The 24,760-nt window shown below is 33.9% G+C and overlaps 1 protein-coding gene and 1 pseudogene across 1 annotated transcript; both read left to right on the plus strand.

The window, feature by feature from the left end:
- The first annotated feature begins 17,833 nt into the window (after positions 1-17,833).
- On the plus strand, positions 17,834-19,851 carry LOC107910060 (putative pentatricopeptide repeat-containing protein At1g10330; annotated as a pseudogene).
- A 1,200-nt stretch (positions 19,852-21,051) lies between these two features.
- LOC107910062 (uncharacterized) lies at positions 21,052-22,269 on the plus strand. The gene is made up of 2 exons (XM_016837806.2): positions 21,052-21,397; positions 21,516-22,269. Exon 2 carries the CDS (start codon positions 21,537-21,539, stop codon positions 22,095-22,097), a length of 561 nt encoding a protein of 186 aa, XP_016693295.2. The 5' UTR covers positions 21,052-21,397; positions 21,516-21,536; the 3' UTR covers positions 22,098-22,269.
- Positions 22,270-24,760: the final 2,491 nt, after the last annotated feature.

A 24,760-nucleotide genomic window follows, 5' to 3' on the forward strand; every position in this document is an offset into this window, starting at 1 on the left:
AATAACCTGGCGTTTCTAGAAACGATGACGTTTCCCAAACAGTTATGACAAAATGAATCCGTTTGCGACGTTTACTCACAAGCGCCACAAAATAAAAGTAGAAACGCTGTCGTTTCCCAGCCAGTTAGTCAAACTTGTGGCGTTTTGGCATAAGCGCCACTAAATTAACCGTGACTAAAAGAAGAACTTTGCGGCATTTACGCATAAGCGCCACTAAGTTAAGCGTGCAAATGGAGTCGTTTCCCAAAAAATTTGGACAACTTTCTGGCGTTTTGGCACAAAACGCCACTAAGAACATGAAAAAACGACGACGTATTCATGACTAAATGAACCTATTTGCAGCGTTTATAATCTTTCGCCACTAAGTAACCGCAGAAACGACATCGTTTTCCATGAAATAAAAATGAAACGCAGTCGTTTTCCTGATAATTATGACAATTTTGCGGCGTTTTTGCGTAAAACGCCACTAAGAACATGGAAATTTTGAAAAAATTAAGTTAATTATATCAATATAGTTTTATATTTTATTTTTAATAAATATAAATATTTATGTATATATGTCGTATTTAATAAAAAATTGATGTTAATTATATCAATAACATGTGTTAACATTTTACAAGCTCTGGATCAAATTAAACTTCATGTATACAATTGAACATTAAATCATTATTCATGTGCGCTTTTCGGATTTAACCCATTTTGATATATATTTATATTTTTTTAAATTGATAATTTATATATATCTTATTTAGATTCAGAAAATATAAAAAACTTAAATTAAACCCTAAACCCTAAATTATAAACTATAACCCGTAAACTGTAAACCCTAAACTATAAACAGTAAACCTATAAACCGCAAACACCAACCACCAAAACCTCAAAATCCAACCCCCAATATACCATAAACCTTAAACCATAAATCCCAAATCCTAAACACTAACCCTAAACCCTAAACTATAAATTGTAAATTGTAAACCCTAAACCGTAAACATTAAACCCGTAAACCATAAACACCAACCAGCAAACCTCAAAATCTAACCCCCAATATACCATAAACCTTAAACCTTACATCCCAAACCTACATTCTAAACCCTAAACTCTAAACTGTAACCCTAAATTAACCATAATTAATCCTTATATTCTTATAATGTTAGTGTGTAGTACAAAATATATTTTTTATATTCTTATATTAAATAATATGGGTGTAGTACAAAATGGCATGTCCCACTAAAATCCAAATGTTCTTCAACTTTAAATTAGTATCCTCAAACCCTAATTAAACCCCAAACCCAAAATCTAACACATTAACCCTTAATCCAAAATAAAAAAATTATACAATACCATAAACCCTAAAATTCTAAACAATAGACATTAAATCTTAAATTCAAAACCTAAACCCTAAAATAAAATACATTTTGCGGCATTTTTAAGAAAAAACGCCATTAAATTCAGATGAACGACGTCGTTCCGGCCAACATTTTATGGCGTTTTAAGAATTGCGCCGCAAAATGATCAGCTTATTGCGGCGTTTTCAAGAAAAACGCCGCTAATACCACTGCATCTCAAATCAAAATGATGCGTTTTAATTATTTTTTGCGGCGTTTTTACAGAAACACCGCTAATGCCACTAAATCTGAAACCAAAACGATGCGTTTTGGTTTTTTTTGGTGGCGCTTTTACAGAAGCGCCGCTAATGCCACTACATCTCATATCAAAACGATGCGTTTTGGTTTGTTTTTTGTGGCGCTTATACAGAAGCGCCACTAATGCCACTACATCTCAAATCAAAACGATGTGTTTTGGTTATTCCTTGCTGCGCTTTTATGGAAGCGCCGCTAATGCAACTACATCCCAAATAAAAGCGATGTGTTTTGATTATTATTTGCGGTGCTTTTGTGGAATCGCCGCTAATGCCACAACATCTCAAATCAAAACGAAGCGTTTGGGTTATTTTTTGTTGCGGCGTTTTTACGGAATAGTCACTAATCCCACTACAACTCAAATCAAAACGATGTGTTTGGATTTTTTTTGCGGTGCTTTATCGAAAATGCCACTAAAGCCCCCGAAAGGTCACCAAACGACGCCGTTGGGTTTGGTTTTTTGTGGCGTTTTCTCCAGATTCACCGCTAAATTCATATTATTAGCGGCGTTTACTTAGAATCGCCGTTAATGCTCTATTTTTAGTGGCGTTTTCTCTGATGCGCCGTTAATACTCGATTTTTACCGGCGTCTGTTATCCAAACGTCACTAATAGTGCCGCTAAAAGCCTGTTTTGGTGTAGTGACAGTAGTATGAAGTAGAGTATTATCTCTTTTTGATAATTTATATTATTATATTAATGATTTTATTTTAAATTTTAGAAGTTTTATTTGAATTTAATTTTTTTAAGATGAAAATACTTAAACCTGATTTTTTTAATTTAAGGGTTAAAAAGATAATGAATAAAAATAGGTATTGTATTGAAAAATATATTTTTAAAAAATTATAAATAAGTATTGTATTAAAAAATATATATTACATTATGACAGAGATATATACTTTTGTTTTTCTTATAACAAATAAAAAATTATTAAAGGTATAAATATCTAGAAAATCCATGTAAGGTTCAAAGTAAATTTATGTCTTTCGAAATAAATCAAGCAATTAAAATTTTATATCATTCCAAAATAAGCAAATAAAGATAATTAAATATGATTAATACATTTTTTTAAAAGAAGAAATTTTTCAAAAAAATCTCAAAAGTTTTGAATAAATGGTTGAATTAATTTGTTTATTTTGAGAATGAACTCATTGTTCATTACTCTAGTATATGGACCTCTAAGATATTTATATCAAAATCAAATTTATTATAGGTTGAAAATACGAAACTGTTTGAATTTTTTATTTTTGATTCAATTGACTTTATAACTGAAAAACATAAACTAATAATAACTAAGGTAAAATTATAAAAATTTAAGAATAAGAATAAAAAATTATTTATAATATATAAAAACACGAGTTATAGAATCTTTTGAACTAACAAGAATAATTTACTATATTATTAAATAGACATAATAACTTATTAGTATTTTACTAATTATGATGTAATAATAACAAAAATATTAATATTTAACAAATAATATATTAATATACTAAGATAATTGTAGAAGCCCAAATTTGCCCAGCCCACCAAAGAAAATAAAACAAATAAGCCCAAATCAAAATAACCAAAAAATTAGCCCAATAATAGAAACCCTAGCCCAAATGGAAAACAAATTTCAGCAGCAGAAAACCCTAGGGCGCCGCATGCTAGTGTCACGGGCCGCAATTTAAAGCCCGTGGCCATCGTACCAAATGCATCCAATGGAGGTCTATTGCTTAGATGGGGATCATTTGGCCTACGAGAACTGGCCCGATTCAAAGAGCTATTAGAAAAGCCTGTCAGATTGAAGCCCAGTTGGCCCGATAATGAAGAGATGGCAACTTAGGCTAATATATCTTGTAAAGATTAGATTAGATAAGGCTTATCTTGTAAATCCCTAAAATCAAGGGATATGGTTAAATCTCATCTGTCGATGTAAATGTATCTTGACTGTCGGTTTTGGGGGAGCTCAACTATAAATAGAGAGCCTCCCCTTAGTTGTACTCACTCCATTCATTGGTTCATTATTCTTTGTGAATAAGAGATGTAGAGAGCATTTACTCAAACTTTTCTCCCAAGCATTCTTGCTTTTGCTCATCTTCTAAAAGCTCATTCTTACTTCGTTCTTCTACTGTTCTTCGTGGGTGCCTTGAGGGAATTCTATTGAATCCTTTATCATTGCGAGATTAAGCTAACTTAGGTGTTTTTACTGTTGAGTCCGTTATCATTGTGAGTTAGGCTGACTTAGGTATTTTTAAGCAAAGAAACTGCCTAAGGCCGCACGGATTGCATGGAAAAATTCTAAGTTCATGACAAGTGGTATCAGAGCCAAGGTTTGAACCAAGTAAAATCTGAGTTGTTGGTTCAAAGGAACCGTTGGAATGTCGAAAGAAGAGTTCGAACAAAGGTGGGCGAGAAAGTCTTTGAGAGAGATGTTGTCAGCCGTTGAGGAACGCGTGAGTAAACTTGAGCAGCCCATGGAGGATGGAAAAGAGTCGAGCAATGCGCTTGGGGAAAGCATTGATGACTTGAGGGAGTAGTCCAGAGACTTTGTGACCATGTGTCTTACTTCCCAAAGAGATAGCGTGCAAGAGTTGCTAAATTCCCAAAGGAAGAAGCTGACAGAGAGAAACGATGCTCTCGAGGCCAGGATGATGGATTTGAAGGAGGAAACAATGGCCACGACGAGGGCTTTGAGCACAAGAATAGAGGAGCTCGAGGGAGAGCTGGCCTTGTGCCGAGCGGCCGTAGGGAAGGGAGTGTCAAATGCAGCACTCAGTAACGAGGATGTCCCGAAGCCGAAAGAGTTTGTGGGGACAAGGTCTGCATGTGATGTGGACAATTTCTTATGGAGGATGGAAAACTACTTCCGTGCCAAAGGCATCATGGATGATGCGGTTAAGGTAAACACTGCTTCAATGTTTCTTACTCGCATTGCACTTTTATGGTGGCGAGGCAAGACCACAGATAAAAGGCAATGTGAGATTGGGACGTGGCAAGAGTTCTAATGTGAGTTGAAGGGACAGTTTTACCCAGAGTTTACCGAGGAAGAAGCTCAGGCAAAGTTGTAAGGTATATCGCAACGGGGCACAGTGGGGGAGAGTATGTTCGAGACTTCAAGGAACTCATGCTCCAAGTTTCAGAGGTGACCGAAAGAGAGGCATTACTTCCTTTTCAAAATGGATTGAAGCCGTGGGTCAGATAAGAGGTGGAACAAAGAAGTGTCCAAAAGCTGTCGGAAGCCATGACGGTAGTTGAGTCCGTGGTCAAGCTTGGTCTAGGGAAAGACAAGCTTGGGTCTTCCAAGTCCAAGGAAAGGGGAGTATGTGAAATGGATCATAAGGAAGATATTGTTGATGACAATGGCAACGGCGACAATGATGGTAATGGGAAACCACGAGTTGGGAAGAAGAAACCCAAGAGGAAAAGGGGCAAGCTGAAATGCTTTCTTTGTGACGGTCCACAAATGTTAAAGAAATGTCTGAAGAAATCCACGCTTAAGGAGAAACCGGTGGGTAAGGCCTTGGCACTTGGTTCAAGCGCAAGGGGTGTCAAAACCAAGGAGGCCGAAAGTGAGAAGAAGCCAGAGTGCTTCCTGTGTCATGGTCCACATAAGTTGCGGAAGTGCTTGAGGAAGTCTGTCACCGAAGGGAACGATGGAGCAGACAAGGAGCCCAAGAAGCTTGGTTCGAGCAAGGGAAAAGCCGAAGCCAAGAGGGCAAAGAAGAGCAAAAAGAAGCAAGTAAAGTGCTTCTTGTGCCGTGGTCCGCATGAGTTGCCGAACTGTCCAAAGTAAGCCGGAGTCAAAAGAAAGGCAACGTCTGAGCTTGGTCAGTCATCGAAGGGGCTTCCACCCAAGGAAGAGGTGAGTTTGTCATCGGACTTAGAGGAAAGAGTTGCAATGAAAATAGTGAAGCTGGGACCAATGAGGCTCAAGTTGAGTGAAGCATCGGAGTTGGCCGAGTTATCGACAAGGCTTTCACCTATGGGAGAGGTGGGTGGTGCATCGGACTTCAAGGAAAAAGAAGTGATGCATGTGGGACAGTTGACCAGCGTAAATGCGAAGGTACAAATGAGTAGGACGGTTCGAGTGAAGAAGCGACGTAAGCCAAAGCAAAAGTCCTGAAGAAAGGGAAATGCTAAGGCGTTGAGACGAGACCAAGGCGAATCAAGTCAGTGCCATTCGGAAGTCGCGACGAGGACGTTGCGAGAATAGGTGGGGGAGAATGTCACGGGCCGCAGTTCAAAGCCCGTTACCATCGCACCAAATGCATCCAATGGAGGTCTATTGCTTAGATGGGGATCATTTGGCCTACGAGAACTGGCCCGATTCAAAGAGCTATTGGAAAAGCCTGTCAGATTAAAGCCCAGTTGGTCTGATAATGAAGAGATGGCAACTTAGGCTAATATATCTTGTAAAGATTAGATTAGATAAGGCTTATCTTGTAAATTCCTAAAATCAAGGGATATGGTTAAATCTCATCCGTCGATGTAAATGTATCTTGACCGTTGGTTTTGGGGGAGCTCAACTATAAATAGAGAGCCTCCTCCTCAGTTGTACTCACTCCATTCATTGTTTCATTATTCTTTGTGAATAAGAGATGTAGAGAGCATTTACTCAAACTTTTCTCCCAAGCATTCTTGCTTTTTTTCATCTTCTAAAAGTCCGTTCTTACTTTGTTCTTCTGCTGTTCTTCGTGGGTACCTTGAGGAAATTTTGTTGAATCATTTATCATTGTGAGATTAAGCTAACTTAGGTGTTTTTACTATTGAATCCGTTATCATTGTGAGTTAGGCTGGCTTAGGCGTTTTTAAGCAAAGAAACTGCCTAAGGCCACACGGATCGCGTGGAAAAATTCTAAGTCCGTGACACTAGGACCTACTGCCACCGCCCTTGTCCCATCGCCTCTGACGCCTAGCCACTGCCACCGCGCCTGTAACACCAACTCCACCGCTCAACCCCTGTAAAATGAAAACGAAACACGCAAAGCAGGAGCAAAAAAACAGTGCAAAATAGTAAAAAAATAGATAAAAATGTATTGTAAATTGGCTATAAAAGCCTGGATCTCAGCCTTGTAACTCTCTTCTTTTTTTACAAACATTAGAGAGAAATAAAAAGAAAAAGATTTCTTAAAAGGTTTTTTTCTCTTCTCATTTCTTCCTTCTTGTTCATTTTTTTTATTTTTGTTTTTCTTTATTGTTCATACTAAAAAAATAACAAAAAAGAAAAAAAGGAAAAGCCTTACCTGCGCCGCGCCGAAGAAGGGGAAAGCGAACGGTTTCCTCCTTTTCCCTTTAGTTTTGGCCCATTTTTTAACGAACCCAACCTCGAATTCGGGTTCCAAGGAATGATCGGCTTCAAATGGGGCTAAAAAGACTCGATTTTGCACCTCTGACTGCCGCCGCCGGTGGGGCTACGGTGGAGGTGCGCCAGAACCTCAGGCCGGAGTAAAGGAGGGAAGGTTTTGTGAAAGGAGGGGAAGGATTCAGTTTTTTTTTTAAATGAGGGGCTGAATGTTTTTTTTAAAAATTTAACTTAAATACCCTAATTAAAACGGCACCGTTTTTGCAAAAGGGGTCAAGAGCCAAAACGGCGTCATTTTAGCCCTGACCCGCATGGTGACCCGACCCTGGGGGAAGGATCCGCGTGTTTTCGTTTATGAGGTCATTTGCGCAATTGGCCCCTCTGATTTTGTGGCATATTCAATGCAGTTTTCTATTTTACTTAATTTTGGCCATAAAATTTTGTTTTTGTTTCAATTTGGCCCATAGGCCATGTGCGCGTACCTCTCTGAAACGGCACCGTTTAATCAACATGGGAATATTTCCCATTTCGCCCCCCTCTCCTTTCGTTCGACCTGATTTAACCCTTTCCTATTTTCTTTTCTTTGATTTTGGCCCCAAATTTCGTTTAAGTTTCAACTTAACCTTTCATTTGTTATTCTAGTTATTTTATTTCTAAATTAGTTCATATTGTATTTACTGTTGCATAACATCATTAATATTATATTATTATTACTGCCATGTACTCTTTTAATTCCAAGTTTTGTTATATATATATACGTACATATTTTTTATTTGTTATATATACATATATATTTTTTCCTGATTCACACTTTTACATACATATACATACGTGTATATATATATATTCATATATTTTAATTCATGTACATATATATGTATATATATACTTATTTTTTAACTTGTATACATGTCTATATATTTATGTACATATTTTTTAACTTTTATAAATATATATGCATACTTGAATTTTTATATATATATATCTTTTAATTTTTATATGTGTGTACATATATATATCTTTTTTAATTTTTTATAATTTTATTCTTTTTCTTAATTCATTTATTTATTTACGTTTTATTATTTTTATTTTTATTCTTTTAGAATGTTTTAATATTATTTGTTTGTATATTTGTTTTGTATATTATGGGTTTATTTTATCTTATTATTGTTACTGTTGCTCGTATTATCTTTACACCACCGTATTTATTAGGTTTGCTATGTATATCAATAATGTCATCCATTTTTGCATTTATTTTATCGCAACACCGTGTTTCATTTTACTCAATATGTCAAAATTTATTCTAAATAAATGGCATTTCGTATGTTTAGATTCGAGAAGGTCGTACACTAACTTACCGGGTTTCAATTTTTACGATGAATCTAAATACACGAGTCTTTTTCAAACTTAAGCTTTAAACGATCTTGGAAATTAAGAAAAGATCAAGTCTTAACTTACTGGGCCTGACCCCTTTTCTAAAATCCGAGATAGCTAAATATCTTTTAAATAAGCAAATTTTTAGCATCCATTCGCGTATTAGGAATTCGAGACATTGTGTCCTAACTTATTGGATGTGATTCTCTTTCTCGATTAACGTGAAATATGCCTATTTTCCCGAAAATTTTCAACATTTTAATACAAGGATTGTATTTTTAAAATTTTTCAAAGTTTTCAATTTTTGACACTAAGACATTAATTAATTAACTAGGTACCAATTTTGGGCGTTACGAGGATGCTAATCCTTCCTTGTACGTAATCGACTCCCAAACCTATTTTTCTGAATTTCATGGACCAAAATCGTTGTTTTAATAAAACCAAGTCATTTATTAAAAACAACCACTTTTGAGGTGACCCGATCACACCTCATTAAAAAAGATTGGTGGCGACTCCCGTATTCATTTTCTTTTTCAAAAAACCAAGTCGACCCCTTTCTATCAAAAAAATAGTGTCAATAATAATTATTTAGTGCAGTGCTAATAAAAATTTTAACTCTATAAACTAATTGAAAATTTAACATATGCATATAAATTATATTTAAAAAAATTAAAAAATAAATAATGTAACACCCCAAACCCGTATCGGTCGTCGGAGTAGGGTTACGGAGTATTACCAACCAATCGAAGCATTTAACTACCAATTCATAAGTAATCATAAGCATATTCTAATTCAATCATGAAAATACAAATTGTCCCTAAATCGAGCCTTAAAGTTCTCTTAAAAACATTTTGGGACTAAATAGAAATCATTTGAAAAGTTAAAGAAGTAGTTGCAAAATTTTGACTACAGGGTTCACACAACCGTATGGCCAGGTCGTGTGAATAACACAACCAAGACAAACGCCCGTGTCTCAGGCCGTGAGGGCATTCGAAGTAACGACACACGACCGTGTCCCAGCCCGTGTTCGTACTCGTGTAACTCACTAACTTGGGTCACAAGGCCAAGCCACACGCCCGTGTGCATGGCCGTGTAACTACCTGACTTGCATTCAAAGGAACCTACAAGGGACACACGGCTAAGGCACATGCCTGTGTCTCAGGCCGTGTGGACAAAAATTCACCTAGAAACAAGCTTTTCCGAAACCAATACAAGCATAACCATTCAATCCTCTTAAATAAACTTTAAAAAGGAACCTTAAACAACATCAAAACTCAATACATACCTAAACAAACATCTTAATACCTAACCAATGTACCTTCATTGACACTAGATTTAAAACATCCATCCACAACCAATATACCCTTCATAGGTACCTCAAATAAAATTTAAGCAATCAAATAATTAAATGTAGTAAAAATATAACCTATATTCATCATTCTCAAAATAACAACCTTTAATGAACATTATCATAAGAATTAAGCAATAGACCAAACCAATCATCACCAAAACATGCAACATAGCATATATATATTCATCATTCTCAAAATAACAACCTTTAATGAACATTATCATAAGAATTAAGCAATAGACCAAACCAACCATCACCTATATAAGCATATAAGCAATCAGAACATTAGCATATAAGCAATCAACTAATTAAATGTAGTAAAAATATAACCTATATTCATCATTCTCAAAATAACAACCTTTAATGAACATTATCATAAGAATTAAGCAATAGACCAAACCAATCATCACCAAAACATGCAACATAGCATATATATATTCATCATTCTCAAATAACAACCTTTAATGAACATTATCATAAGAATTAAGCAATAGACCAAACCAACCATCACCTATATAAGCATATAAGCAATCAGAACATTAGCATATAAGCAATCAACTAATTAAATGTAGTAAAAATATAACCTATATTCATCATTCTCAAAATAACAACCTTTAATGAACATTATCATAAGAATTAAGTAATAGACCAAACCAACCATCACCAAAACATGCAACATAGCATATATATATTCATCATTCTCAAAATAACAACCTTTAATGAACATTATCATAAGAATTAAGCAATAGACCAAACCAACCATCACCTATATAAGCATATAAGCAATCAGAACATTAGCATATAAGCAATCAAATAATTAAATGTAGTAAAAATATAACCTATATTCATCATTCTCAAAATAACAACCTTTAATGAACATTATCATAAGAATTAAGCAATAGACCAAACCAACCATCACCAAAACATGAAACATAGCATATATATATACTTTCACAACCTTATAAACACATATACAAAATAATCAACTTCTAGGACATAGACACATCCTAGGTACATGCCAAAATTACAAAAAAGAAACGTCACCAACATTGAGTACGAGATACTTAAAGGATGTCGAGTCTAAGTCTACAATTTATCTAGCCTGCAAACATGGAAACCAATTCACTCTTAATAGATTTCATTTATATAAACAACCACAAGAGCAATCAAATAACATGAACTTATAACTCAACCAAATAAAAATTTCCATTCTTCATCAATGATATATATAACCAACTCTTTTGATAATTCAAGTGATCTTGCTGTATAATTTATTAGCTTCATGGCACCCAGTGCCTAGCGGATAAACCGCAGAAGAGTTTGCGCCCAGCGCTAGTCGGGTTAGCTGACGATTTTGAATGTGAGGACAGCTCTAGTTGGATAAACCAATAATGTTTGTGCCCAGTGCTAGTCGGAAATTCCAACAATATTAAATGTGAGCCCAGCTCTAGTTGGATGAACCAACGGTATTTGCGCCCAGCGCTAGTCGGATAAACTAATGATTGTGTGCCCAGCACTAGTCAAATAAGCTGACAAAGATCGTGCCCAGAGCTAATCGAATATACTGGCAAAATCCATAGTGAGCCCAGCTCTAATTGGATAAACCAACGATGTTTGCGCTTAGTGCTAGTCGATTAAATCGACGATGTTAATTACTCAATTGCAAATCCATAATATCATTCTCCTGACTCAATATCACAACTCGTAGTTTAATAACTCTTCCATTCCAAATATCCACTAATCAAACATTAATTTATTCCTTAATGTCATATTTCCTTCTAATTTCAATAATTCACTACATATACATTTAATTTATTAACAATCCCCAAAAATCTTAAATTTAATAAAGTCATACCATATTATATTTATTTACGGCATTTAACTCATTGCTAGTTAATACTAATCAATTTCATATCACAAAATATTTTACAAATTTAGTAAATAAATCCCAAATTTTCCAGCATAAGAACAATCCACTAAAACAGTCCCTATACTTCACAAAATTAACAATTTAAACCATGTTATTTTGAATATCACATCCAGCACATTAGGATACGATACTTTTAACTCTCGAAACCAAGATCACTTTATGGTTTCTAAAACCCATACTTTGAAACTTTAAAAGGGTATTTGGCTATTTGGCTAAACGAAAAATCGAAACCCAGCACATTAGGGAACGCTTTCTTGAATTTCCAAATGCAAAATATTGCCTTTGTTATTTTTTAGAAAAAATCCTCATCTCGGGAAAATAACGTGTCATATCCAATGCGTTAGTACACAACGTATTGAATTCCCGATAATGAGTTTTTTATTATTTTTAAAAGAGTAATCTCAATTATTTAGATTCTACGAAGAAAATCGGAACCCAACAAATTAGGGCTTGATTCTCTCAAAGATCCTAAATACCGAGTATTACTTATATTTTAAAATTTCTTTTTTGAATTTTAAATAAAAATGGGTGTAGTGGAATGATGATGATAATGTAAGTAAAATAATCACGCAAAAACAAAATATAAGTAATAAGACTAATATAAAAAGAATCGTGCAGGCATCATGACAAATACTAAACAAACAAAAGTAAAGTACGATAAAATAACAATAACATATATGTACATAAATAAATAAATGAAGAAAATAGATAAAAGATATATATATATATATATATGAGTTATAAAATATGAGTATTTACACATATATATAAATAGATTATAAAATATAAAAATATATAAAATATAAGTATATACATTATAAGAACTTGTATATGTACATAAATATAAAAATTCTAAGATAAAACAATGTGCATATATATATATACTTATACAAATTCAAAAAAAAATGTATATATATGTACGTACTTATATTATAAAAACTTATTCACATATATATACATACTTGAAATTGTAAAATAATAACAAAAAATATGTACATATAAACATATATGAAACATGGGATGTATGCATGTATGTATACCAAAATAATTGTATGTATGTATATACATATAACATAACTTGAAGTAAAAAGGTATTTAATAATATTAGTAATAATAATGCTAATAATAATAATAATTATTATAATAGTGTTAATAATAATATATAATAATAATAATAAATAATAGCACACATTAAAATAACGTAGCACATATATATAAGATAAATGAAAATATAAACAAAACAGAAATTAATAGTTAAAGAGAAATAAAATAAAATAAAATGGAAGGGATTAAATCGAAATCAGGAATAAATTTAAGGGCTCAAATATAAATAAAAAAGGGGTAATTAAAACACACTACAAAAGGATAAGGATCAAACACGCAATATTCCCACATCACTGAAATGGTGTCGTTCTAGCGGAATCCAAGCGCATGGTCTAAGGACCAAATCGAAACAGAAGCAAAATTATGTGGCCAAAATAAAAAATAAAAAAGAAGGATCGCATCGAACACGTCACAAAGGAAGGGGAACTTATAGCGCAAATATCCCCTTAAAGCAAAACACGCGGACCCTCCTGGTCGGATCGGGTCAACGCGCGGGTCAGGGGGCCTCAAAACATCGCCGTTTCATATTTAGTATAAATATTAAAAAATAAACCCAAAAAACAATCATTTCATCATTTTTTACAAAAAAAAACAGAGAGAGAGAGAGAGAGAGAGAGAGAGAGAGAGAGATGCTCTCTCAGGCCACAAGTCCGGCCATGGATTCCGGCGCGCCTCCGCCGTAGCGCCACCACGGCGGCGGCTAGAGGCGCAAAATGGGACCTTTTTGGTCTCTTTTTGAAGCCGATTGCTTCTAGGTCATGGATCCAGGGCCGAATCCCGCGAAAGAAAAAGCCAAAGGCCCGGAAATGGGGCGAGACCACTCGCCTTCTCCTCCTTTGGCACGGCGCAAGTAAGGCTTTTCCTTTTCTTTTTGTTTTCTTTTCTTTTTAGTATGAACAATAAAGAAAAACAAAAATAAAAAAAATGAGCAGAATACCAGAAATACGAAGAGAAAAAACCTTTTTTAAGAAATCTTTTTCTTTTATTTCTCTTTAATGTTCGTGATCCTTCCTACAATATTCGAATGGCCTCTTTATGGCCAGAATTACCGAAAAAATAAAAGGGATAGAAAAATCAAAATAAAAATCCCCCCTGCTATTGTCTTTCCCCTTTTCTCTTTTTGTTTCTCTCGCTATCTGTTATTTTTTCTGCTGGTTTTGTGCGTGGTTGCTGCAAGTCGTTGCAGGTGCGAGGGTGCGCATGTACGGAGTTGTAGCAGAGTGCAGGCAGAGGCGCAGGAGGCATGCGGCTCGAAAAGGGTTAGGGAACCCTAGGTTTTTTTTTCTGATTTTGTTTGTTTTTTGGGCTTGGTTTGGGTTAAGGGTTTTGGGCCATATTTTGGGTTTACTATTGTAAACTGGACTGTTTAATTGTTTTTTCATTTGGTTTGGGCTCCGGGCAAAATTTGGGCCCTACAATTATTATCAATAAAATCACCACACAATATGACCAATTTAACCTACAAAATTTATACCCTAATCATCACCTCAAACGCATTTAATATTTAACAAAATAACACCAAACCTTTGAATTTCTCATCCTTGGTAACTTTCATAATTTCCATTCACTCTCAAATTTTCAATATGGCCAAACTAACTCATAACATTATAACATCAAAAACGTAGATTTCATGCAAAAATAATCAAATCTCACTTACAAATTTACACATGCATTATAGCTCCATGGCCGAACAACCCTTCTCCCCTTATCCTTTTAGTTTTCCAAAAGAAGAAAGATTTTGACTAAACCATTTGTTTTTCTTCTTCCACTAACTATATCTTTTATCTAACATTATTATTTTATACTTTAACTTAATTTCTTCTCTAACATATTATATTTATATAATACTAATAAAATAGATTAAAACCGTCCACTATCTTATACATTTATATAATATGCCTTATTTACTTAATAAGTCCCTTTAACTAGCTCTATATTAAAAATTAATAGTAATTCCTACTTTTATCCCTTATTTAATTTAGTCCCTTTAATTAAAATTATCTAATTAACATTCAATTCACTTTTAAAGTAACTCCCAAAAATATAATAATAATATGTTTGAGCCCAATTCACGAAGGCGGAGTCCCAAAAGTATGTTTCCCGACACTCCTGACTTACGGGATATTACAAATAACATATGACAAAATAAAATTAAATATTAAAGTCACATTTTAATTGATTAAGGGTCCATTTATTTACTCAGAAAAAGTTGTATGGAAAACATTTTTATCATTTTCGTGAAAAATGAATTCCCACCATAAATCATTCTCCAAGACACGAAAAATGAGGGTTTTTGTTTTTAAGAAAACGTTTTCTCCTTTTTATTTCATAAGACAATCCTTTTCACATCCTCGGCGAAGAAAAACCCTCTTCCCCTTCCCCCTTCATTGTTAATCCCAACCTAGTGCTTGTCGCTAGCTAGCAACACTTCTCAGCACCAGAAAAACCCTTTTCAGTAAGACATTTTATAGACCTTAACTTTCTCACTTTCTTGAGAAAATATCTCTTCTTTTTCACAAACCTTTTTTTTCTCATCGACAACATTACTTGAAAGATTTATCCCTTGCTCCTTCATCCACTACAACAAAAATTATTAGTGAACGACGATTCTCTTAACTACTGAAACTGTTAAAGAAGTTCAAAATCCTCTCCAACATTAGCCAACTGCCAGTAAAACCATCATTTTTTATGCTCCGAAAAATTATTAGTAATTATTCATTCCTTTCTCTTTTTTTTTCATTTCAATTTGACTTTTTATTTCAGGTATTTTAAAAGATTTCAGTGATATGATAATCATCTACTTGTTTCCATTTTTCCTTAATTTATCAAGTTGAAGATATGAGGTTGCTTCTTCTTCTTCTTCTTTTTGGCAACATGGGGAACTTCTTCTCTATTTGGGATGTTAAAGAACTTCAACAATTTGCATTATTGGAGAGAAATGATTCTCTTGCTATAATCAAATATAGTTGCTCTTTTAGTTTATACAAGAAGTTGCTTGCTCACTTATTGTCATGATGTCTTTAAAAAATAATTATTTATTTCATTCTTTTGAATATTCAATTATTTAATCATCTATCTTTTTCATAAAGCTTGCCATTTAAATGTCTAACAAGTAAAAGTTCTTATTTGATATTATTAACCATCCTTGGTAGGGAACATGTTTTTGAAAGACTGTAACAAAACTCCAAATTACAAGGCTTCTTCAAATGCTTGTGAAAATATGGTTGGATTGTGCCTAAAGGGTATACATGTAGGTAAGGTTTTCTTTCTTTTTTTAAATTTTAGAATAATATCTTTAGTATTTTATATATATTATAAATATTGCTTTTTCTTTTGTGAGAAACATTAAGAATTGATCATGTGATTATTTTGCAACAATGTAGTTATTCTTTTTGTAAAAGGGGTATGGACATTACTACTTTCTATGAGGTTTATTATGCATGCTAATGTAGGGATCAAAAGCTTAAGGGCACAATTCTAGTTGGATTCATAGCTACATCAAATGGAGAGGTTAGTAGTCATCTTTCGAAGAGTGTGATGTTCAATCAATTTTTTACGAGATTGAAATCAGTTTAATGGTGATACTTTTGCCTACTATTTAGGTGAAGTTGAGATGTTGGTGTTCATAGAAGGCCTGTTGCAACATTAATCCAAGGGCAAGTTGAAAAAGAAAAGGGTAAATGATAAATGCCAAAAGTAACATGTTTTAGCATCATTCTTAATGTGTTTTTGAATGTTTATTCGATTTAAAATGGTGAATTTTATGCTCCTAATTATTTAAATTCATGTTTCTATACTTAGGAGAGCATTTGGGAGCAAAAGGAGCGAAAGTTGAAAAATCAGAGAAACTTTCAGGAGCTACACAGGCTGGACACATAGTCGTGTGAGCCACACGAGCATGTTCCAAGCCGTGTCAAAATCACAAATTGCACTCCAAACACGTGGAAAAAAAGTAATTTTTAGGTTTTTCGGGCATTCTAATACCTATATATGACAAAGATAAGAAGATGGGAGTAAGCCATCATAGAATATTCAAGAAAACAACTCGGAAAATAACTCTGAAGTAGATTTCCATCAAGATTAAAGATCTCCTTTTGATTTCTTTGAAGTTTATTATGAGTTTCTTTATTTCTTGTGGTTATACTGTCTTTGAGATGTTTTTATTTGCAATTATGAACTAATTTTCTAAATACCTAGGGGAGATGAACCCTATGATGAATTTTGTCTTTTGATTTCTGTTATACGCAATAAATACTTGGATCTTGTTCTCAATTATGTGTGCTTAATTCTTGGTTTAATATTTTTAGACTATTAATCCATTTTGTTGTGCTTAAACCAAAGGAGGAGTAGACATTGTTTAAGAGTAGATCTAGCATAATTTAGTGGAGTTGCATACAATTCTAGAAATAGGACGACATAAATCTACCAGATTAGAGTCAAATCTAATAGGGGGATTCATAGATCGAATTAATGCGATAATAGGGGTTTTAATTAGAAAAAATTTTCAATTAATCAACCTAAAGTCAGTTGCTCTTAGTCTTGAATAAAGATATTAGCATAATTTAGGGATTTCTACAGATCAAAATACTAAGTGAAGAAATTGCATAATTTAGATTGATAATGACAAATGAAGTCTAGGTAAATTCTTTCCTAAGTATTGTTTCGCTTCTTGGTTGTTTACTCAATTATTTTCCTGATTTGTTATTTGTCATGTTCTTTAGTTAATTTTAGTTTTTAATCAATCACTCCAATTTGTTGGTTAAATAATAGAAAGACGGTAATTACTAGTACTTTTAGTCTTCATGGGAATGATATATGTGCTCACTGTAGCTATACTGTTAATTGATAGGTGCACCTGCCTTTGTCGAATTTTTAGTTGGCAATAGAATAAAGGTTGATTTGGTCAATGATGTGATATTAAATTAGCTATTAACATGAAGCGAAGAGATCGAGTAAAGTTGGCGTTTACGGTTTGTTAGAATCGTTATTTTCTATAGATGACAGCATTATTTTTTACTCGCATATAAATATGTGAGAATCTGTATCTGAAAGGTATCAACGGACATTGGAAGAGGATGCTTTTAGGCGAGTCTTGTACCATTGCAGTGATCCTAAGTTCCATCATGAGCTCTTAATTTCTCAGCATAGTGATTATTCTATTTTATGCAATTTTTTTTTTCTAATTTGGATCTAGGCCTCCCCATAATGAGGCCCATGGTCTAGAAGAAAGCTGAAAGGGCCATCACTGAAACCCGAATAAGCCACATGAACCCTGAGTATCTGCTTTAACACCTTCAACGTTTCATCGAACGTCCAAACCAAATCAAGCAAATCCATTCCCTGCTAATCAACACCGCTCTCCTCTTCAATACTGTTTCCAAATGGAAACCAACCCTCCTTTACAACACCTTAATAAGGGCCTATCTCAACATAATCCCACATTGTTCCCTTACACTCTTCACCTTCATGCTTCATCATCGGGCACCCCCCAATGGCCACACTTTCACTTCCCTTTTCAAAGCCGCCTCTACCTCCCAATCCTTAGCCTCGCTCTCTTGCTCACCCCCTCCATGCCCAAGCACTAAAGCGTGGCGTCTTGACTGACTCCTTCGTGCAAACATCGTTGCTTGGTTTGTATGCTAAACTCGGTAGCCTAAGTAATGTGCGTAAAGTGTTCGAAGAAATTCTTAACCCGTGCATCGTCGCATGTAATGTGATGCTTGATGCTTTTGGGAGAAATGGTGATATGGGTTCTGCTCTTTTCTTCTTTGACCGCATGAGTGAAAGGATGTGATGTCTTGGACAAGTGTTATTAATGGTTTCGTAAGGAGCAAACAGTTTGCAAAGGCTATTTGGGTTTTTGAGAAAATGATAGAATTTTCGGTTAAACGGAGTGAGGCTACTTATGTTAACGTGCTCTCTTGTTGTGCTAATTTAGAAGAGCAAAGTGGGTTTTACCAAGGGAGGCAGAAACATGGGTATATTTTCAGAAACGAGGGCGTTATGACTGTTTTCATGGGCACGGCATTGATTGATTTTTATGGAAAAAGAGGTCATCTAGAGTTTGCCTTTAGAGTTTTTAATCAAATGTTGGATAGAGAGGTTTGCACTTGGAATGCAATGATCTCTTCTTTTGCATGTAATGGTAGAGAAAAGGAGGCTTTGGACTTGTTTGAGAAGATGAAAGTGGACGGAATGTGTCCGAATGAGGTCACATTTGTTGCTGTCCTTACAGCATGTGCTCGCACTAAGAGAGTGCAGTTGGGTTCACAATTCTTTCAATCAATGCGGTGCCAATATGGCATTGTGCCAATAATGGAACACTACGGGTGTATGGTAGATCTTTTAGGCAGAGCAGGCCTTTTGACTCAAGCGACTGAGTTTGTAAACACTATGCCATTTCAACCTGATGCTTCGGTTTTGGGGGCTCTTTTAGGTGCTTGTAAGATTCATGGTGCCATTGAACTTGGAAATGAAGTGGAGAGAAGGTTGCTTGAGTTGCAGCCACGACATTGCGGACTATATTTAGCATTGTCTACCATAAATGCCGACAAGGAGAGATGGGATCGTGCAGCTGACTTGAGGAAAGCCATTGTAGAAGCAGGTATCAGGAAAGTTCCAGCTTATAGCTTCATTGATTCCGTGTAAAAATCCTGTGAAAGCAGAAGATGTCTCTATTCTTTAACTAATCACATGCATTCTGCAGCAGCAATATCGATGGTAAATGCCAATCAAAATATTAGAGAATTCATTCTTAGATTGAACAATCAAATATTCCCCTAGACAAAGAGTTAACTCTCTTATGATGCAAACACATCAGCATGATGAGATTTACATATGAAAGACAAATGAAATTCATGCTTGCTTGACTTTTTTTCTTTAGCCTGTCTTGACTCGATATGTGTATTTGTCATGTGAAGGGAAGAACACAAAAATTGGGATTGAGGGGACCCTTTTACTTTTGGTGGCATGGACTGACTGAACGTGTGCAGCATGAGGGTATTTAAAATTCCATTAGTCTCTGGTTGTGGGCCAAATCTGAGGTAGGATTTTTGGTGAGGGAAAGGGAAAATAGAGATGCCATTTGTTTTAGTGGCGTACATATGGAGGCTAGCTACGTTGTTGATTTGAACTTGATGGACCAATAGTTTGTTTTAATTGACTTATACCTGGTAAGTTTATCATTTGGATTCTTTAAAAGATTTGGTTTTATTTAAAAAATTGAGTAAACTAATCATTATATGTTAGATCAAAAAGTAAATTGGTCCTTTTGTTAAAAATTTCATTCATTTTTATTATTTAAAATTAATCATTGTGTGATAACATGAAGTACACGTGACATGTTATATGTAACTATATAGTAATTTCATCAGTCACACCAGCTGTTTTATAGTAAAAATGGATGATCTTTTTAACAAAAATTTGTTTGCTCTTTAATTTATTGTACATGGATTAATTTGCCCATTTTTCAAGTAAATATGACTAAATACAATTTGACTCCTAGGATATAGACCTCCATAATAGATTATGGCTATCATTTGCGTGAGAAATGTAACAAATATATTTATAAAGGAATGGTAAAATACAATTATTGAAAACTATAAAGGCTTGAGTTTAAATTTTATTATCTGTAATTTTTTTTACATCTTTTCAATAATACAATTTTCTTTATAAAATATGAGTATTTTTATTATTAATCAACTGAATTAATGACAGATTAACTCGTATCACTAATATAGAAATGGAATAAAAAAATTCATACAAACATAGCATAGCATCAATTTCTATATAATATAATTTATGAACCTGTCGAACACCTTAAAACAATTCTGACAATAAAATAAAAATGTTATACAACATGAATTATCAATTTTTTTTTTAAAAAAGGGCCTTAGCTGAATTGTGTGTAGAGATTTGAGAAATGGGGACAAGAAATTGAAATTTATAACAAAAATTCTAATCAATGTTTTGGTTAATGATGAACTTGGAATCTCACCGGAAAGAAGGACCACTGAAGCAGCACAGCTCATTTGGACGCAAATTAAGGCTTTGGCTTTAATGACACAATTAAATGAAGCAACCATGTTTATGCATATATGGTAATACATATTTCTATCCACATAATTATGATTGGTTTTTGGTTTCATAAATATTTCACTTTTCCTTGTTTGTTGGGGAAATGTTATCTTCATAGAAGAGAATATTCTTTTTTATTCACCATTAACATAATACCAATTTTAAGAATCACATTCCACTTACTTGTACGCATGAAGTTCTTACGTATTAATGATTTTGTTTTTTGTTTAATCCTATCCTAATAATAATAGTAATATACTTCTTAAGTTTGGGAATTTTCATTAAACATATAGAACAAGAATGACAAGATATGAAAAAAAAAGAAAACCCTATGGCTACCCATTAAAACTAATAACAAATCCAAACTTGCATTAAAACACCCTCAAAGTGGCTGTGCTTTGCTCCATCAATAAGGAACCTCAAAAGTCCAAACCCCTTCCTTATTTACACCCTTTATTTGTTTGTTTGTATGTTTATCTTCTTCTTCTTCTTCTTCTGTTTTGTCTTTGTTCGTCCTTATGAAAACTTGAAAGGGAAAGCCTTTCTCAATAAATTCTACAAAAGGCACTTCCTTTTTTTCAACAACTCATTTAGTTTGGTTCAGTCATTTTCACAAGTGCAAATCAAGGGAAAGAGGTAAGATTCTCTTAATTGTTTGTTTCAAGTAATGAACTCATGGGACTTGCTTTACCATTTTTCTAGCTAGTTGCTTTCTGGGTTTTCTTTGCCAAGTTAACTTAGTGTGATATTGCAGGGAGAGAGGGAAGGAAGAACAATGGAAGGGGAAAGGAGGAGGAGGAGGAGGAGGAGGAGTTTCAAAGAACGGCTGGGATTTAAAGTGATGGGTTGTTGTGGTGGGTCTAAATGGGGATTCGGGTCAACGACCATGAGCCTCAGAGACGAAGATGAAGCTGAAATAGAAGAAGAGGAAGAACGAGTAGCAGCAGCGGATCCAGGTTGCGTCAACCCGGCTCCGGTTCCGACAGGCATGAACCTAGCCGCTGCTTTAGCAGCCGAGCGACATTATCGGGCATCGGGGTCGCCGACAAGTAATGTGGGTGGGGGGAGAACACCAGGGACGCCGCTAAGGGTATCGTTGATGAGGCTGTTGGAGGAGGCGGACGGCGGCGGAGGTGAGGAGGAGGAAGAAAAAGGGAGGAGGATGGAAATGGGGAGTGATAGGATATGCTGCGTGTGCATGGGGAGGAAGAAAGGTGCGGCTTTTATCCCATGTGGGCACACTTTTTGCAGGGTGTGTTCGAGGGAAGTGTGGTTGAATCGAGGGAGTTGTCCCCTCTGCAACCGTTCCATCCTCGAGATTCTTGACATTTTCTGAATCCTATCATCCATTGCTCTTACATCATCTTCTTCATGATGATAATGGTCATGGTCAATGGCTGAATAAGACTCATCAAGGAGTTTAGTATTTTTTATTTATTTTTATTTAAATTTATTAATCTTGTTAAATTTATTCTATTAAATTTAAGCTTATTACAATATTATTTTTTTACATGGCTACTATTTAATTTAATAAAATAAATTTATCAATATTAACATTAAATTTAAATTTTAAAATCTAAAAATTCAAATATTAAAAAATAGTACAAAAATTTAAAACATATTTTAACCCTAAATTTATTATGAATTTTTGAGTTATTCTTATAAAGAACGATTTTCAATATTCAATTTCAACATCCATATATATATATATATATTATTATTATTAAATATGTTTATTTACTTTTTTTAAGGAAAATATGTTTATTTTTAAAAATAGTAATTTAACAAATTCAAAAAAATTTCGATGGTCTAATTTAATCAACATATATTATTTTTAATGATAATTATAATAAATAAACAAAAAAAAAAAATTTTTGCAATCTTTTAACAATTGTTTTTGTTTTATTTTGCAGTCAACTTCAACTTCTTAATTAAATTTATCTTTTATTTAAAATCGACATTATTCAGAGAGTTTTACTTGAACAACTCCTCCACCTGAACAAGCTAAAATTAAATAATATTATAAAAATAAAATGACCAGTTAGAAATAGAAGTATAAAGTTTAAATCTCAAATTTAATAATAAAAAACTAAAACTAAAATTAACCCTTTTTTTAATGAAAAGAAAAAAAAAAGAGAAAAAGAAAAAGAAATGGAGCATCCGATGTGTCCGTTTTGATTCCAGCAAGTTCTTCAAGCTGGATTTATGTTAATTATGGCCCAATTTGATAGTTTGAAGGGACTATCCTTCCCACCATTTAACTTCTAGGCCCAAGCAACTAAAGTAACGCAATCATCTTACTTTTTTCATGTCACATTTGGATAAACCTCCAACCTCACTTTTTTTTCCTACTTTTAAATTGCATGGAAGAAAATAGATTTTTTATATCTTTTTTAGACTTTAACACATGCCGGCATGATAGACTATTTCAGAAGCAACCATAGTCAACTCTCTGATTCCACTCAGGCACCTTAGTGACTAGCCGTCCTGGATCTCTCGATCGTAGCATGCAACCTAGACCATTCGTTCCCTCTTTGAGAACCTAAACCACCCGTCTCTAGGAACTATCCACCCACTTAGCAAGTATCTTTGACAAGCACCCGTTTTCTTTATATGAACACTCCTCAAGTGAGAACATGCCTCTAATGACCACTGAACCCCATCTGAAAGTAACAATCTCATATTGTTATAACAAAATGAGGCTCATAGTGCACATCTTGCACAACATGTCCTGCACGTACTTTTTAATGGCAACCCCTCATCAATGGCCTGCCACACCACATCAGTAAACAAGAGGACCTCCACTATCAATACTCTCTCAAACAATAAGGAAGGGATCTTTTGGCCGCTCTAGCAACCTTAGAATACTCTTTCACCTTAGCCCCCCTCCCCGATTCTCAACCTATCCTCTTGTATCTTTTCGGCTATCCACCTTACTAGGTGAACCAGCATCTTTAACATCGCCACTTCCTCCTCTTTGTCTTCTTCATTTTACAATGTATCAACAAAAGTATAGTTGAGACCATAAACGAAGGGATTTACTTTAGATGCATTTATTTCATGAAAAATTATTTACAAAAACTTTTGTAGCATTTACCAATGAGGCCTTGGTTCAGTACCTAGGTTTGAGACTTACCATGTGCAATTATATGTGTGGGTCTCCAAGTCCATCATGTACGGTTGCCATGTGTGGGTCTTAGTCTAGTTAATCCAATTTGTTCGCCCTAGTTTGGATTTTACCAATTCTTTGTTCATTTGTGATGTAATGGTATGATTCTACTTTGTGGTTACTCGGACAGTCTATTTGTACTAGTTTGATACTTGGTGTTACTTTGACATAGATTTTTGTTTGTACTTTGTTTGTATTGTACTTGTTACCCTTCAAAAGAAAAAATTATTATGTTTTTTTTTGTGAAAAGTAGTTTCATCAACAAAAAATAACTTACTAATTAACTGAAAATAATATTTTTCTTATTTTGAAATTATTTTTCCCTTTTGAAAAGTGTAAGTCAACTTTTAAAACATAGCTCACTTATGAGTAACATGATTTTTAAGTAGAATTTAATTTGAATCGAACCAAATATTATTATATTTATAATAATTTTTATTTTTATCTTTTAGAAATATTAAAATAATAATTCAAAAATAATAATTTTCAATATTATTAAATATTTTTTTATTTTAAAAAAATTATTCTGTATTGCAAATTTATTCTAATGATCCAAAAATTTTCGTTATCAGAAATTTCACAAAATGCCTGAAATTGAGAATTTGAGTCATTCTAGGAAGTTAAATCGAGAATGGGAAATCAAGTTAATTTTATGACTCTGTATAATTGAATTTCCATTATTAAAAGTCATAAAACTAGTTGAAATTAAGAATTTAGAAATTGAGGTATGAACTATTTTACGAGGAAGTCAAATGTGTTAAGTGAATAACTTATACTTAGAAACATGTGAGGGGTTTAAATGGTAGTTTTACCAAGGCATTAATAGCAAA

Source organism: Gossypium hirsutum, chromosome D06, assembly GCF_007990345.1.
Source record: "Gossypium hirsutum isolate 1008001.06 chromosome D06, Gossypium_hirsutum_v2.1, whole genome shotgun sequence".
NCBI classification, from domain to species: Eukaryota; Viridiplantae; Streptophyta; class Magnoliopsida; order Malvales; family Malvaceae; genus Gossypium; species Gossypium hirsutum.